Source organism: Vanellus vanellus, assembly GCF_965231255.1.
Source record: "Vanellus vanellus genome assembly, chromosome: 5".
NCBI lineage: Eukaryota > Metazoa > Chordata > Aves > Charadriiformes > Charadriidae > Vanellus > Vanellus vanellus.
The window spans coordinates 82,558,087-82,575,502 of record NC_138910.1 but is presented as its reverse complement, the minus strand read 5'-3'; the positions used below and the strand labels follow the sequence as shown (position 1 = coordinate 82,575,502).

The following is a 17,416-nucleotide window of genomic DNA, read 5'->3' as shown; positions in this document are numbered from 1 at the left end:
GGAAGTACTTTTAATATTAATACACTGACTGTGGTTGTCCCCATCAAATCGATTTACCCAGTTTTTAATGGGATGCATGATGCATAATTTCTTGAAAACGGAATGCAGAAAATCTTTGATAGGGAGTTGTTTTAGTATATATGGAAGAACTAAGAATGACTCAGTAAGTCTTTTCCTTTAACTTCAGTTTATACAGTACATCGGTCTACAATAATGCTTTTCCCCACAGGACAGAAGAATGACTGTCGTACATTTGTATTGCAGTTAGTACTGCCACACTTACTGGAAAAATCTGTAAACAATTTTAAAGTGGTGGTCTTATAACAAATATAGACCTCCAGAATTTGAGATTGCATTGTTCTAAGTGACCTAATCCCAAACATACCTGCTTTTTCAAATTTTAGGGGCTGATGGAAACACACGCTGCGTATCTGCAGTATTCCCGTTTCCTTTATCCTCCGGGAACGGAGAGGCCGCACGGACCCCACCTGGCTCTGAACGGTGCCGGGCTCAGCGCTTCGTAACGGGGGGCACTGGCGACAGCCTTACCTGTAACAGAAGGCATCCTCTCGCAGCTTAAAGGAAAAACTCTTCTGCTGGAAACCAGGATTGCTGCGTGAGGCAACCGAAGGTCGCACCCGAAATTACTGTCAGAATGGCATCGCACTGCTGCGCGGTGAAGCCCGTTAGAAGTACACAGCAGTGCAGGAGATGATACCACTGCAGCATCTTGTTCTCTCGCGTTCTACCCAAGAACACGTGAAATAGAGAGTTAACAGATTGGTATGTTTTTGCCCATCTTATTTTAAGAGGAAATAGGAGAGTTAAAATGTGCAAACATACACTTCAGTGTAAATCAATTTATTAACGACTTCGAGGCAGTTTGCGTTTCCTCGGTTTTCAATCTTGTGCTCTCTGTCTCTGCCCCTAGGTGTCTCTCGTCTGGAAACTCAGCCACACGCGGCTAAGCCCTGGATTTTTAGAAATTAACTAAATCAACTCAGGGGTTTTTCTGCTCTTTGTTTAAACGAATGATAAATTGTTTTCATTTTTTGAAAAAGCCTGATTGCTAGTGACTTGTGTGGCGAGCCTAGCTGCTTATTTTTTTAATTCTGGAATGAGCAGGAGTTAAACGCTAACTAGCAACAACAGTAATACACAGAATTAAATTGACAGAAGTTTAATTTTTGAACTTGCAACATTTTTTCTGCTGCAGGTGCACACATTTTCCCCAAGTAGTTGTATAAGGAGTACGTATGGAGCTGGATATGTGGAGTTTAGACGTACGTTCCTGTGCCGATGAAAGCCCCGGGCGAAGGCGGTGGTGTGGAGGGCTGCGGGCGGCAGGTCCCGGGTGAGCAGAGCGGTGGTGGCCTTCCCCGAGCGTCCTGCTGGGTACCCACACGGCACGGGATGGGGGAGAGAGCCTCGGGGTTACCGCTGCACGAAAAGCAGAAGGCTTCCGATTTCTACTTTAATAGTACACACTTCCACCATAAACCAGCTGCCATTCGGAGTTAAGGACAGAATCAGTTCTGTCTGTCAGAGACTACTGTGACTTTTCAATGAGTAATGATTTTAAGTGCAATGTAATTTTTAAAAAAAAGACAAGGAAAAGGGAGGCAAAAGCACAGCTGCAGGTGTCAAAATACTGCTGCAAACAGTATTCCGTGTACATCGATTTGACTGCCCCTCCTCCTGCCTTTGCACGTCCTAAGGAGCAGCACACCGCAGGGTGAAAGCACAGGGCTTCAGGAAGGCAGAACACAAACCCAGAGCTGAGCTGTAAATTTTTTTTGGGGGGGGGGAGAGGGATGTGGAGACAAGAATCATCAGTTTCTTCAGAAATGAAAACCGTTCATAACAGTTGCGATGCTTCCAAAAAAATAAATGTTTAAAGGAAAGGTGGAAGTGTAACAAGACCAACTTGCCTAAACTTTAAGCAACTCTTCGATATCAGATGTAATCATAGAAAGGCTGCAGCAAGTAGTTACCGTTACTGTAACATAACTATGAAAACGAACATGAGCTTCTGGCCAAAAAGCCAACTCCCCAAACCAGGCAGCATTAGCAAACGTCAGCAAGGGTAAAGAAAACAGCACTGTGTATATTTATTAATAAATCTAATCGAGTGAGGCTAGCGCCGAGCTGTTACTCAAACTACAGCCAGAGAGTACCAGAAGGCCAAATGAGACCTTCACCTGGATCAATTTTGACCAAAAAACCCCAACCAGACAAATATAAGAAGAAACCTATGAACAAGTCACTGGTGCAGTCAGCACCAAAGCGGACAAAAGCGAGCTCTCTGCATGATTTCAAACTGGATGGGTTTGGGTCGCTCGGGGCTGCTGCACTTTGTCCTCGGACGGTGCAGCCAGATGGAAACCTCTCCAAACCATTAACTCGTATTTTTGAGAGACACCAGGAGAAAGAAGAATTGATACTCTGCTTGGAGCCCAGGAAACGGGCAGAGGAGAGCCAGGGAATCCAATAGTGCAGTTTCATTTCAGTCTAATTATCTTATTCCAGGATTTTAAAACCTGAACCACACCAGCCATAACAAGAATACAAACAATGAGACGATCAAATCAGCTGAGCTTCCTTTCAGCAAAGGTGACGGCTGTGCGGGAGGTCCAGAAGCTGTACAGGTCAGAGCCTGACACATGCAAGATCGGGAAATAACCTAGGAGAGAAAAGTTGGAAAATAAGTCACTGTAAGCAGCTCACACAATACATTCTCCTGTTTGAAAAATGGAAATACCGAAGGATCAGGCTTTAGTCAGTATTTTAATTACCTGGGGGACGGAATAAAGAGATTCTTAGTGAATGTTTGACAACGCAAAAGAGGCAGAACCGGAGAGCTCAGAACTGCAGTTCAAAATTATTTTGAAAACTTTGAGAAACAGCAAGAAAGGAGAGGGGCGAAATTCAGTGTGGTAAAATAGAAGCTGCTTACCCGGGTTGCAGTAATCCATGGAGAATGGTAAGCGGGAGGAAGACAAGAGCCAGCCACGGACAGAACGTGGAGGGCGGTGGTGTTAGAAGGATAACTAATCAGATTCGTTTGGCAGAAAGACGACTGGGGGACTTCTTTTGTTGTTGGTTTGGTTTTTTTTCTCCCTCCTCTCCTAAGAAAATCCCAGATTTCCTGTGGAGTCTGTAAAAATTTCTACTATTGGAGACATTTAAGAACAGATTAGTCAAACACCTCCACTAGCAGTAGCTAGGACTTTTCATTGTGCCTTGGGGTGAAAAGCAGAGTAGAGAACGCCTGAGTACTTTTGAGATTTATTTTATGTGAACATTAACCCCTATTTCCAGTGACTAGCTGGAATTTCAAAACTTCTACATTCCAGTATTTCATTTAATTGCAGAGTTTGAAGTATTTCTAAAAGGTCTTGAAGATGCTGTAGCAATAGACTCTTTCTTTACTCTGCAAACTGAAATACTACCAGCTTCTAATAATAAACAGACATCCTTTAGAGACTCCGTGAAGTGTGCATGAGGAGGGCATTTTTCATCTAGATTTCTCCCTCCTCCTGCAGCAGGTTGAACATAGTAAATTTTAAGTTTTATTTTGCAGTGTTGCCTGTTCCAACACACAATAATCCATGAGCCAGCCCCAAACTGCATTGGTGAGACGGGACAGGGCAGGAGGGGGGAAAGGAGGGGAAGGCGACAGCCAGGCTTCTCACAGTACTTTTGAGACCACACTTCCACTTTTTTAGTGATATTTCTTCCTTTGAGAACCTCTTGACGCAAAACATGGTTTGCATCATTAGTTCCATTTTGGAGTTCTTAAAATCTGTTGCACTGAAACTGTGAGCAAGTGCCATATGATCATTGTACCACAGAGGCGCAAAGGCTCTGGGATCGGAGGGGACATATCGCAAATACAGGTCCAGAGCGCAGAGCACCAGGCAGAGCCCCACATCGTTCTCTGCTCAAGACAGGTCACTTTTAAGTGAGATATTAAGACCAATTTATTTCATACGCTGATTTCACACAACATTTCAATTTTAAATCAAACCTGTGCAGTCTAAAAGGCGCTGACTCAGCATACTACGTGTTCCTGCTGCAGCGAGAGCTGCATTCCCCTCCTGTAAAGAGCGCCCATGGACTTCCTCGGCACAGCACTGCCCGAGTGGCTCCTGTGACAGCATCCAGCAGCGCGGGTGGCGGCGGGGTCAGACGAGCTCAGCAGAGCCACAAACGCAAACCAGCGCGCAAGCAGGAGAGAGAGACAAGCGCGCAAACTTGCAAGTCAGGGTATGGTGACAGTGCCCGTTGAGAGCAGCAAACGGACACGTCCTCGGCGTCCCACACGCCTCCTTGGCCCCGCACAGCCCGACACAGCTCAGCCAGTGCCACCCCTGACCTCCCCAACGGGAAGACCCCAAGTCCAGATCCTTTGCTGGAGCTTCAAATTCTCAACTCCACACTTCCCCACTTACAAATAGCTGCCAGGCTATTCACAGTAGCGAAAGATGAATTATCCTGCTTCCTATTTTCATAGGGAAATGGGAAGATCTCCCCCCACCTACTTCAATCCTGCACCGACTTTGGAACTGAACAGAAGCTTAGACTGACTTTGTTTCAGGCAAGCTGAAGGTGCTTCGTCCTTCAAATTAGAGTGGGTAATTACTTTTCTTTAAAGGGACTTGATATAAGTCAAGTTGCATTTTAAAACAGGACAAACAAAGAGTATCTTAAATGGCCATGTTAAAAGCTAAATTAGCATTATTTAGCATTTAACTGGTAAAGCTTCAGCCGTGAGGTTGTCCTACCTGCACATCAGACCCAACAAACGAACAAAACCGCCTTTGCCCGCAGCTACGCACGCAGTTCTGTATCACGCAGATACAGAGAGCTTGTTTAGGTACTGAGGATGACCTACTGAATTGGGTATTCCACCCAGAGTACTTCCCTGAGAAGTTTTGTGTCTAGAAACAAAATGTAAAATCAGCCAAGTTCCACAACACCCCGTGTCTTTCCAGTGTTTTGTGAAAAAAAAAAAAAAAACAAAACCAAAAAACCACCTCAGAATACGACGAGCCCAGACAGACCACTGTGACAGAGCAGGGAGATCGCTTTTGCTGCTCAGACGAGCTCAGACACCTGTGTGTTGCACTTGAAACAGTGCCAACATTTAATTTACGCAACTTGAGTAATTCAGAGCTTGTCATTAAAGTTATGCTCTCAAAAGCCACCATCTTTCCACGGTGGCAGGGAGGACACTACATTTTCCACATTGCAATGGTTTGACCAGGACAGTTAAGAAATTTCAGAGACGAGACATGAACTCATACTTCAGAGAGGAAAAAAAAAAAAAAAAAAAAGGACACAGACACACACACCTTCAAAAGTACAATTTCCTTCTGATGCAAGTCAAGTTTAGGTGCGCAGATGGGATCTATGCACACTCTGCAATTAAGTCTTAGCGCAGTTTAACACACAGTACACTTTCATGCATCTGACTGAATTCCAGTCTCTGTCCATACACAGTTTGACAGAGCTCAGTTAAAATACTGAACCAGACTTTAAAAATGCAGTTCCTGTCTCAGTCTTGCCTCTCAGTTACTGTCCTGCTTCACAACATCACAAGATAAAACCACTGAAGAAAACAGAAGCTGAAGTAGTAAAAATTCAAAATGTTAAAGCAGATGAGAATTTAGGTCCTCTGACTTCAAGCACAGTTAAAAATCCACCCTATACATCCACCACTTCCCTCCCCCTCCCTCAGGAGCAGCACTGTTGTTGTATACTGTCTTTGAAGCGCTTATTTGGAGTGTTTCAGGACCCGTCGAAGCGCATTAAAGGGTTTTTTTAAACCAATTGAGACAGATATGAGCACTCCTGAAGGAACTTGGTGCAGTGTACCCACGTATACCAGGGACCTTCTCTGAAATTGAAGATTCAAGTCAGGCACTTGACAAACGATGACAGCTCAGCCACAGACACAGCAACGTTTTTGCTTGGCATGCTACAGCAGAAACTTTATTCAGTTCATTTTGAAAATATTTGCAACCAAAATTTATTTTTTGTAAACTCACAGAAATAAGCTTTAACATATAGGCTGTATACAACTCAAATACAGGTAATACTTTTAGCAATAACTTACAGATACAAACTAATGATAAACTACAATTTCACAAAGAATTGTAAACATTTTGCACAATTGTCAGTCCTTTCTTTTAGGCAAAGTGCTCTTTTGATGACAAATAAATTAACACACACATAACTAGAGTGGACTACTTCCAGACAATACAAAAAGGTGTTTAATAAGGCTTGTAAACAATGTAATAGTTATTTATGCAGAATCCATAAAAGTGTCTTGCAGGCTAAATATACTTACATACCTGGGCAGCAAAAATGGTCTCAAAAATGCTTTAGATGTTAAATAAAAAGTTAACATTAATATCTTCCCAACGGTATTTTTAATACACAATAAATGCCTTAAGAATACATCCTTAATAGCTTATATCCCTGACAGAAAGGAGTTAGGTGTGACTGATGGGCAGCTGTGTCATCGAGTGGGGTAGCAAAGGCTGGAGTCCGAGAGCTGTCGGTGAATGAGCTACAAGAACAGAAGCATTTACTGCTCAACACCAGAGGCAGAAAGAGATTATCAGCCAGTAAACCCCACCAGGCAATAACAGTTCACCGGCCCCGACCACCGTGGCTGAGCCTCCCCTCGCCCAGCAGTCCCGCTCCTCCGCCCCAGCCCGCCCCGCGCCGCCGCGTCGGAGAGAGACGGGCTCAGGCCACACACGTGGCACAGCCTACTCCTCCCAAAGCCTTCACGGCCTCTCCTAATCACAGATCTGAGCCAAATGCGTTGACCTGCGGGTCACGAGACACTCTACGACTGAAGCGTTTTTGAGCGCTGGGCACCCTGCACCGCTCCAGTCCGCAGTGGTGCCACTGGGTTGGGTACACACCAACGGTCATGGGGCGCGGGTAGTCACCAGTTGTCATCAACATTATTAAAAAACGTGGCACCGATGTTTAAACGAGTGTTTGATTTCTTATTACTAGTATCCGTAAGTCTGCAGGAAACGCAGAAAGCGGTCTCCGCACCCAGACCTTCAGCCACCCTCTTACGGCGAAGGGCTGCGCTTAAGCGGCACGCTCCTCAGTGAGGGGCGGGCAGCAAGGGCAGCGTTACGGTATTCTATAAGGAATACTAGAAATCAGAAATCCATGAAGTTTCTTTAGTCGGTACGTGGCAAACCGTTCTTGCCACAGTCAGAAATGGCTCTATGTGGGCACGCAGCGCTGTCACACCTACCGTCCATATAGCTGTGCAGAGCCGTCAACATAGTCCCATCCTGGGGTACGTACGCGGAGTACGCCATTTCTTCCAACATGGGCGGCGACAGCCTGGAGGGCTGCGCTGCCGTGACAGGAGCAGTAGACGAATGATTAGGACTAACGTGTTTCTTGTGGCGCGCTCTGCAATTTTGAAACCACACCTGAAAAGGGGGAAACATTTACATGTTGTTGACAGATTGCACTGTTTCAACATCAGCATAACGGAAACCTCAGCGTTCTAACTTCAGCTGAATTCAGTTGGTTATTTGGGCCTTTATCGTCACTCCGACAGTCCGTGTGAAGCAGCATTCGTTCCCAGTATAGCCGGTGCCTCAAACCAGCGGGGCCAAGTCAGGACGGCTCGCGCGGCGACCACAGCCCAGCGCAGCGAGGGGCTGAGCCCCAGCACCCGCCAGGACACGGCCGACAGCCACGCAGGGCCTTCACAGGGCACCCGTTTGACTTTTCACGTGGAGAAGTGGGCGAGCTTCCACTTTTTTAAGGCTTGATCGCAGCTGCCTCGTTTCTTTACAAACACTCTGTCAGTCTTCCTGGCTGGAATTAGCTACAGGAACTGCAAACTTATTTTTATTTCTATAAACATATGAATGTATAATATATATTATTTTAAAAATCGTATTTATGTATAAAAAAAGCCCATGCATATAATGTTTGCTGAAAGTCACCTTCAAGTAAAGATTCTAATTTGTGTTTCTCTCCATTTTGGGTGGCACGGGTACCTATTTTAACTCCCAACGTGCCATTATCACAAACCATTTTCAAAAAGAGCGCAGGTCTTAAGAACGGGCTACTGAAGTCAGAGATTTGTATTTAGAAGAGCTTAATGCCAACTTCTGTACTATTTAGGCTGAGAAGTTTCTTCCTGGAAGATTATTGATCCTCCAACCCGCAAGAGGAATACAGCAAGTTTTCCAAGTTAACATGTTTGTTCTAGACTTATTCCTGACTAAGGATGTTGTCTGAAGTTACGGTAAAACTGCCAGAGATTAGATCTTTTTCCATCTCAGAATAACTACATGGAGAAAACCGTCGTTAAGCATTTCCCGTGGGTGAGTAGCAGACCTCGTCAGTCACGTAACTCAGCGCAGTTACCTGTATGACGCGCCTGCTCAAGCCTGTTCTTTCTGCCAGTTTCTGAAGCGTTTGTGCATCTGGATTGTTGTCCTGGGCAAACTGTGCTTGCATAACCTGAGGAGGCAAGACAGGAGAAGGCAGGGTTTTGTGAGCAGCCCCGAGCACAGCGTCAGAGACTCCTCTCGGCCACGCTCCTACTCCTTGTCTGTTTTTAGGAGACTGTTGTAATCGATAGTCCCCAGGCAGTCCCCAATACATTAAGGAAAAAAAAAATAAAATTCCCCCCCAGCCAAAACACAAGCCCCTTATTATGCTTCACTGAACTGAGACATTTACCAGAAATGAAAGAAACTAATTCTGCTCGGCAGTAGTAAAAACGGGAGGAGGTGCTCTGTTGCGACTGCGTTACAAGGACTGTGGGGCAAAATCCCCCGGCGCAGCAATTCAAACACGCGTGAGAAAGAGAACGTCTATAGCGGCAGCCCACAGTGCGCGGAACTTCGATCCACCTCCCTCAGCCCATCCGTCACTATCTGCATCTTGCGGAGCCGTGTAACCCCCGCTCCGGCTGCACGGGGGGCGCAGGAACCACGAGGCCCTTCATGCCTCGTTTACCTTTAATGGACCTGAGGAACACTGGGGCTCCACCTTGACTGACCTGCTCTATGGAATTGTTTGGTTACACTCATCTTTTTACAAAAATTGAAGTGAACACTTGTCATTAAGACATGAATTATGTTTTTTCTGAGGAAGTAGATGTCAACTTGGCCTGCAGCCTGGGCAGTTTTAGAGCCTGTAAGAGTTTACGTTATTTAAGTAAGGCTTCGTGGATTTCTGCAGAATATCTTCAGCAACATGGTAAACTGTAGTTTCTCACTTCTGGATTTTGTCCCTTGATGGTCTGCAATTTTTGCCTGGCTTCACCTTTGAAGATTCAGACAACTCTCCACATTCAGAAACGCTGAAACTATTTACTTTCCCACTGTTTCATACCAAGACATCAAAAAGCACGGACATCCTTTGGCACAGGTTCTTCACAAGGCGCGTTAGTACACGCTGCTGCTCTGACGGTCACTCGTCCCTCTGACGCTTCTCTTCGGGGAAGCCCAGCCTTACACCAGCGTCGAGGACAGTGGCAGAGCAGACAGCACGTGTCAAGAGGCCCCGAGGTCTCCAACACCCGCTGACGCAGGTTACAATCTGTGTCCAACGGGAAGAGAGGGGAACACAGGAGCTTCACCACCTGCAGACAGGCAGGAGACCTCGATACCACTCCTGCCCCGACGGCTGGGCCGGTGGCCCCTCCAGCCACTGCCGGGAAAGAAAGTGCCCTTCACGGGGTCCGAGCCTGACACCCAGAGCCCCCGTCCTACGCCCCAGGCAGATTATTCCTAACACGCTGCTTTTGTATTACCACCGCATTCTGTTGCCAGTCACGGCTGGAAGAGCAAAAGCAAGCTCTGAAAGGCCACACGCCATGTTGTATAGCGCTGCTTAGGTGCCTCACGTCTGTTCTTGTACCTCAACTTTAGTTTTTCTCAACTGCTTTTGCCACAAACAAGAGGACGGGCCAACAAAACGGAACTCGGGCTGAGGTAGTAGAAAACGAGCGGTGTAGTGGCCACACGTGACCAGAAATCCAGAGACACGTTATAAACTGAGAGCGGGGATGCATAGCCAGGGGAGGTAGAACGCGGCGGCTCCCTTCCCACTGTGGGCTGAAACCTCCAAATCTGGTCTCACCACCGCCCCTTTCGCGGGCAGCCAGCCCCGGTCACGGCGGTTTTCCCCAGAAAGCTAATTTAAGCCAAGTGGTGATCCAGAGGGTGAAATAACTCATACTTGAGGCAGCCCAGAGCTAACCCTCGCCGAGGCAGCAACAGGACAAGATGCCCTGAAAGCGGAGCAGCGGCCGGCCCCTTCAGGGCAGGCTCGACCCTGCGGGAGGGGTTTCGATTTGGCACTTCCAGACTTCCCAGCTGCCGCTTCCCTTAGTCCTGGCTCCGGAAAGGAACACGACGAGTGGCCGAGCCTCTCGTAAGGGATATTAGAAAGAAATACTTCAGTAACGCAAGTTCAAGAACAAACTGGACAGTATGAGAATTGCTGCCAAGTGCTTCAAATGCGCTTTCCCAGAGTGGGAAAAAAGTGTGTTTTTTCCCTTAAATGTGCAGCATTAAATACTGAAGCTTGGTCTTGAAATACAACACCAAGACTATGCCGACTTCAATATATTTTTAACAGGCAAAGCTCAAAGACACTTTGAGGAAATCAGCACGAGAAGCGTTTTGGAAGGGCGGGGAGAAGGGGAAGAAAAGAAGGAAGGAAAGCAGAGTTCCTGTTGAGAGACTCTTCCTGGTGCACAGAATTATAGCCAAGACTGTGACGTATGATCTGAAAATCAAGTATTGAGGAGAACCACCTTAGAAGGAAAAAAGGCAATCAGGAAACAAATGTGCGATTACTCCCTGTCTTCTCTATAAACCACGGCAGAACAAGACACAGACACTGACGGGAGTCAACCTGTGTCCAGGTGAGCATGATCAGGAACCCACCACACTCACCCGGCTTGGAGGACACCGCCTTTCGCAGCACTTACCGAGCACTAAACAAAATTCAAACTTCCACCCTGTTAACATTTTGAAGTCATACACAGTACCCATCTTTAGTACCACTCTTCACATTACATAATTCTAGAAATATTTTGTCTTTATTATGTGTAGCAATGTAAACGCCTGATTAAATAGATTTCATCGAGCTATCAAAATAGAACAACCTTTTTATTTCCACTCTGCAGAATTACTAGCTGCCCTCAGGGAAATAAAAAGCTTGAAGAGTAACTATTCCATATGAAACTGCTGAAGCTAACGAACAATTCCAGAAACATGCTGTGTCTTGATAGTTTATGAAATAGCTTAAAACAAGCAAGCTGCTTCTTTCCCCCTACACACATCCCATTTCCTATCGGTTCAGCACCCACGTCCTGCATAAAGCTGAACTACGCAAGTTTTTAGCACTGCCTCTACCTGGAGTTGATCTGCTGTGAAGCTGGTCCGAGCTCTTTTTGCTGGTTTTGGATGATTAACATCTTGTTCTGTTAATAATGCTCCTTCCACACTAATCCCATTACCTGAAGCATTAAAAAGAAAACACCACCGTCTGTTAAACGTTCAAAACGATGTTATTCGTAAGTCAGACTGTCCTCCAGCAATAACCAACAGTTATTCAGCCAGCTGAATTTCAGCTTTAAAGAAATCCATATTCTGTTCAAAGTTAAATTGATCTGGCACCGTTACCCATTGCACCCCAAAACTCCCTTCCAAGTGAGGGGAGAATAGATTCAGCGTGATATTTTATCAACTAGATGTGCTCTTGCTTTTTTTTTTTTTTCCCCTTAGGATAGAAAACAAGTTATACAAACTTAAAAAAAAAAAGTAAAACATCAAATAATTTGCACATTATTTTAATTCAAGAACCTGTGCTTCCAGCCTTAGTAAAGCTAAGTAATTACTGCTTAATAAGGAAGATGAAGTAAACCCCAACAATTTAATTAAAACTAAACCACAAACATAGTTCTTAACAAAAGCAGCGTGTTACCGTTTTCAACTTCTCTTTTCAGATTGTCCAGCATGCAGTCGTAATGCACTCTACAAAGGACTTTCTCTTCAACCAGCGCGAACTCCTCCCCAGTGGAAAGCTGCCTTTTGCAGGAGAAGCACGCGAAGCACGCCAAGTGGTAGACGTTTCCTTTCGCCCGTCGGACCCAGTCGGTAGAGTGGATGTGCCGCCCGCAGCGGGAGCAGCGGGTGCCGTACCGCCTGCAACAACAAAGGACGTGCAGGGTGAAGGCGCAGGACCAGCTGCCCGGGGGTGACTCCAGCAGGGTCCGAGGCAACGGGGATGTGGCAGCGCAGCCGAGACCCGCAGCAAGCGGGCTGACCGCACAGCTGTGGGCTTATTGAAAAAGAAAAAAAAATTAAAAAAAAAAAAATCAGCAAGTTTGTATCTGATAGCTTAAGGCAAGACTGCTACTGAACAACAAAAGTTAGTATTTGCGTAAGGCAAAGAGTGAAATTGAAACATCTTAACTGCTACGTGAATTCACAACTCTTCATCTTTCCTTTCATAATACTCTTTAAAAAGCTGTGAGTGGGAGATGGAAACAGCCGACTGTGTTCAAAATTCTCCAAATTATTCAAATATTTCCCATTACTCTGGTAGTAGTCCGAGTTGTTATATTTAGCTACATCATCCCTCACTAATCATTCAGTTCCCTTCCGCAGAAGAAGAGGGAAAACCTGTATCTTCACAGTTGTTTCCTTAATTACCATCACATTATGATTTTAAAAGAAATTCAAATATCTGCAAGTATTTACTTTCCTACGGTGGAATATTTCTCTTTGAAGAGGAAACTAGCCACCAAGATATGTTGATTATGTAGATAAGAATTTGTCCTGAAAATCTTTGCAGGCTTGTAAGTTCGGGGTTTTTTTTTTGGGGGGTGGTGGTATGGTGTGTGGTTTTTTTTTGTTTTTTTTTTTTTTTAAAGTCCCACAAAACTTTGGTTTTCCAGGTCACAGGATTCCGTCTGCCCCCTCCCTCTCTTTCAGTGTCAAATCTGACCAGCTGGACATGATCCGTTCACTGCACAGGTGGGACTCCCATCAATAGTGCGGTCTGGGGAAGTATTAGCAATCACACAAAAATTTTTTGCTACTTTCTGGACTGAAGATTTGTATCATGAGTACTTTCAATGCCAGCACGAATCAGTGCTGGATCAGACCTTAATTACAGGATCAGACCTTAATCTTGAAGAATGCTTCATGTTCTAAATCAAATTCATCACAGAAAAGTACAACTGCTGAAAGCTTCCTTTAAAGATGACAGGATTTATTCTGGGTTGGTTTTGTAGTTCCATGTGACACTCGATGTCGTACCAGTGGAGCACTAGTCCAGAGTCATCTTCACACTACTTCGTCCTCTCTATCGGATTACCTCGGGATGATTCTGTGCACATACAATAGCTTTACAGCCCTCCTGTGGCACAGACTCCGACTGACGCCTCTCCTCCCTCCTCCCCCCTCCCCCTCCCCCTCCCCCCCCCCCCCCCCGTGTATAGAAGTAAATTGTTGTATAAATGCCGAGTTTAACTACTGAAAACAAGCCTGGCAACCAAAACCCAGAGAGACTTAACGTTCATTTTGGTTGCGGCTTAAGTGAACAGTAACAAGCAAGTGTAACGTGTTATCTAATAAAATTATATTACTGTATGATATACCTGAAATAATCAAGTTTGCAGAAGATATCTTTGTCTTTGATGTAACAGCTGGTGTGCCTTCCTAGAGATGTCCTGCAAACGCTGCACGAGAGACAGCGCACATGCCAGCAGAGGTCGTTCACCTGCAAAAACGCAGAAGGAAAATACCCCTCAACATTTGTGCTACCAATATTATATTTCTTATCTACAAAAACTTTTTCTCTATCCATACAGACAGGGCCAAAAATCACACGTACCGTGACTCGCAGAAAATTTATCTTCCAGGCAAAACATTTTTCTTATACAACTGCATGCACATTAAGGGTTAATTAATTTGATTGAGGTCTTCAGAATAAGCTTTCATGGGTTTGTAATTAAAAGCACCAGGAGAGGAAGCAAGAGATTCAAGTTCCACGTAGATATTTTGTGCCCAGTTCTGTTCTCACAGTATTAGAGTAACAGAGCGAGTTTTGGCCTCACACGACCTTGGGAAGGCAGCTAACCTACATACTTTTGTTTCCTAGTCTGTAAAAAGTCCTGCCCAACAAAGAACAAACTTTGCAAAGCAATTTGAAATTTTAAAATGTGAGTATTGAAGGGAGGGGAGAGGGGGGAAGTCTGTCCAATGAACTATGTCTTAATTTGCCAGGTTCCTGTTAGAGCACAGTTAGTGAATGGAGCGAGAGTTTCAGAACATCAGCATATCCATAGTGAAACCAGACAGAGTCATGGAAAGCAGCAGAAACCAGCAGTTTTGAACACTCACATATAATTTTGGGGCAAATAAATTGAGTGCAATTATTTTCATTTCTTCATTCCCATAAAGAGAACCCTCTGTCATGCAAACATTGTGCATCGCACATCAGCTAAATAACTTCAATAATTTGAAAACCCAAGACTCCAAGTGACCATAAAAATTAAATAACCACCCTCTGGATAATCCCATACTGTATAGGAGGAATTCTGTAAATCAAACAATGATTTAGGTTTCTCTTTTTTTTTTTTAAATTTTCTGAGCCAATTTCTCGTCTCATACCAAACAGCCCATGTATTGCCTACGGCAAAGCAGCAGATTTGAGATAATCCAGGATGTGCCTTTCATCAGAACACTGCCAGACAAACCACAGAGAAAGCGAGGTATTGACTCCAACACTCACGCTGGAATCAGCTCTTTCAGTCACTCTTCAAGTTATAACGTTGCATTTGCAGTTGCCCAACGCTCTCCCAACTATTATCCCCGTTGGCAGCCATCTTCCCATACACTGACAAATTCACAACGCGATGTAATGTGAAACTGTTGATAACAGCTGTCACCAAATTGATCCTCCCAAGTATTCCCTCAATCGGCTGCCCTGCAGCAGAGCGCGGCAGTGGCACTTGGGCTGGACCGTGCCTGCCGAGCATCCTGGTCCCCCGTGCGAAGGGTCCCCAGGTGATGCCGGTGAGGGCGAGAGGAGCCCACACGCTGCCAGTGCGCAGCTCTGCGACGCGAGCGCTGACATCCATCCCAGCCACACAAAGCTCATCTCGCTGCCGGTTCTTCAGAGCCCGACGCTCTCCCACAGAACAGGACAGCAGTAGCTTTGACAGTTGTCCCATTTGATGTCACCCGTCCACGTTCTTATTAATTTACAGGGCTGAAGCTGGAAGATGTACTGCTGATGATCAGCAAGATACACCAGTTTACCAGCACAGGTTCCTTTCTCTCTCTGCCTACGCACAAAGCAGTAACAGCTAATTTAAATTTAAGGCTAAATCATTTTGACGTCTTTTGCTCCAAGCCACATTATCCCAGTTGTTCAGACAGGAGACAGCAACGATCGGGAAAGGAGCTACCAAAATGTCCCTGGAGTTGACGGGGCCGGACCCAAGCTCAAGCCAGCTCCGCTCCCAGTCCCGCGGCGCCAGCGGGGTGCGTGCCCAGCGGGTCCCGCGGCGGCTGCATCTACCGGGACAAAAGGTGCCTGGCAGCTCCCCACACCCGCACCCCCCCACCGCAAAGGGACCCCGACCCCGCATGCACCTCCCTCGGCCTCCGCACCCCGCTCAGCTCTGAGCGGAGTGTCTAACGGTAACAGCGAGGGGGTTCAGCGGCGGTACGGCTTTCACCCTGCGGGATACGCGATGGCTTTATTTAAGGCTGCATCGAGTGGGATGGAGTGACTTCTACAGCACGATCGCCTCATCTCACTTTTGAAAGGAGAGAAGGCAAAACTCTGATCCAGGATAATTTTAATGGCTGCAACAGAGAAGGAAAATAGCCCCCCTGCCACACGTAGTAATGCTTTAAGCATAAAGTCACATGGGTTGGTTTTGTTCTTAAATGATCCTACTCAGTCCTGAACGCGAGGGGAAACCGCCCGGCAGCCCGTTCCCTCCACCCACGTTACCAGACCACCTTTACCAGGAATAACTTATTCCCGCGTTTCTCCGAGGCGCGTTTTGCTTTGAGGTTCCGGACCCCTCGCGAGGAGGTGTCTCAGCCGACACCCCTCGGGTCGCGCCGCCACCGCCCCCCCCCCCGTCGCGGAGGGCGCACCGAGGTCGTTACCGGAGCGCTGAGCGACCCTCCGGCTCCGCGCCCCGCCGGGAGACCCGGTCCGGGGGGCCCCGCACCGCCGCCGCCGCGCTCCCCTCCGGCCCTCACCGGCGCGCCCGCAGCGAGCGCCGTTCCTCGCAACCCGCCCGCTTCTGCGCGGAGCCGCAGCGGGTGGAAGGGGCGGCCAGTCGCGACAGGCGCGACAGCCCGAGCAGCCGCGGCGCGGGACGGCGGTTCGAGGCGGGGGGCGAGTTTCCCGGGAGCCCGCTGAGCCCGGCTGCGTGGGGCTCGCCGGGGGCTCTCCGCGGGCGGCAGCCGCCCCAGCGGGACGGACGGCGCCGTGCGAGCGGACCGGGCCCCGCCGGGGAGCGCCGCGGCCGCTCTTACCTTCAGCAGGTACTTGTCCACGATCTCCAGGCCGCAGCTGCTGCACACGCACTTGCTGGGGGCGCAGCCGGAGCCCGAGGCCATGGACCGCGGCGAGGAGGAGGGCGAGAGGGCGGCGGAGGAAGAGCAGGAGTCCTCGTCGGCCGCTGCGGGGCTCTCCTGCGGGGAGCGCACGGGACGCGGCGGTCAGCGCCGGGCCCCGACGGCACCTGCGGGACCCCCCCGAGGCCGGCGCGTCTCCGCGGCGCCAGGCGGAGGGGCCGCCGGGGGGGAGCGAGGAGCAGCGGACCCCGAAGCAGCCGCGGCAACCCCCCGCCCCGGGCACCGGCACCGCGCCCGCCCCCTCCCCGCCGCCCCGCGCACCTTCTCCGAGGGGCCGCCCAGCGCGGGCAGGTCCTTGTCCTCCAGCCTGCAGACGAACATCGGGTCGCTCTTCCAATACATGGCCCTGCCCTACCGCATACCAGCCCGGCGGCGGGCGGCGGGGCTGCTCCGGGACCCCGCGCCGCTCTCTGCTCTCAGCGCCTGCAGGAAAAAAAGTTTTGTTTTCAAGTGGGTGGACCTGCCTCGCTGGCCTCTCCTCCTGCGCAAAACCCGCCTTCCCAGCATGGCGGGAGCGCTCTCCCCGCCAGCGAGCCCGCGCCCGGTTTTGTGCAGGGGGGAGGGGGGAACCCCAACAACAACAACAATAAAAAAAAAGCAGCAACGAAAAAGCCCATCAGATCCCTCCCCCCCGCCCCGTTTGCCCTCACCGCTCGCCACAGCTCCCCCCGCCGCCCCAGCCCCAACAAAGGCTCCAGTTACGCTGTGCCGCCGAGGAGACA

At 48.0% G+C, this 17,416-nt stretch overlaps 1 protein-coding gene across 1 annotated transcript; it reads right to left on the bottom strand.

The window, feature by feature from the left end:
• Nucleotides 1-6,372: 6,372 nt before the first annotated feature.
• LHX8 (LIM homeobox 8) lies at nucleotides 6,373-17,036 on the bottom strand (the record flags this gene model as incomplete). The annotated part of the gene is made up of 8 exons (XM_082484714.1): nucleotides 6,373-6,577; nucleotides 7,292-7,475; nucleotides 8,428-8,523; nucleotides 11,436-11,539; nucleotides 12,007-12,227; nucleotides 13,688-13,809; nucleotides 16,593-16,751; nucleotides 16,956-17,036. 8 exons carry the CDS (start codon nucleotides 17,034-17,036, stop codon nucleotides 6,501-6,503), a joined length of 1,044 nt encoding a protein of 347 aa, XP_082340840.1. The 3' UTR covers nucleotides 6,373-6,500.
• Nucleotides 17,037-17,416: the final 380 nt, after the last annotated feature.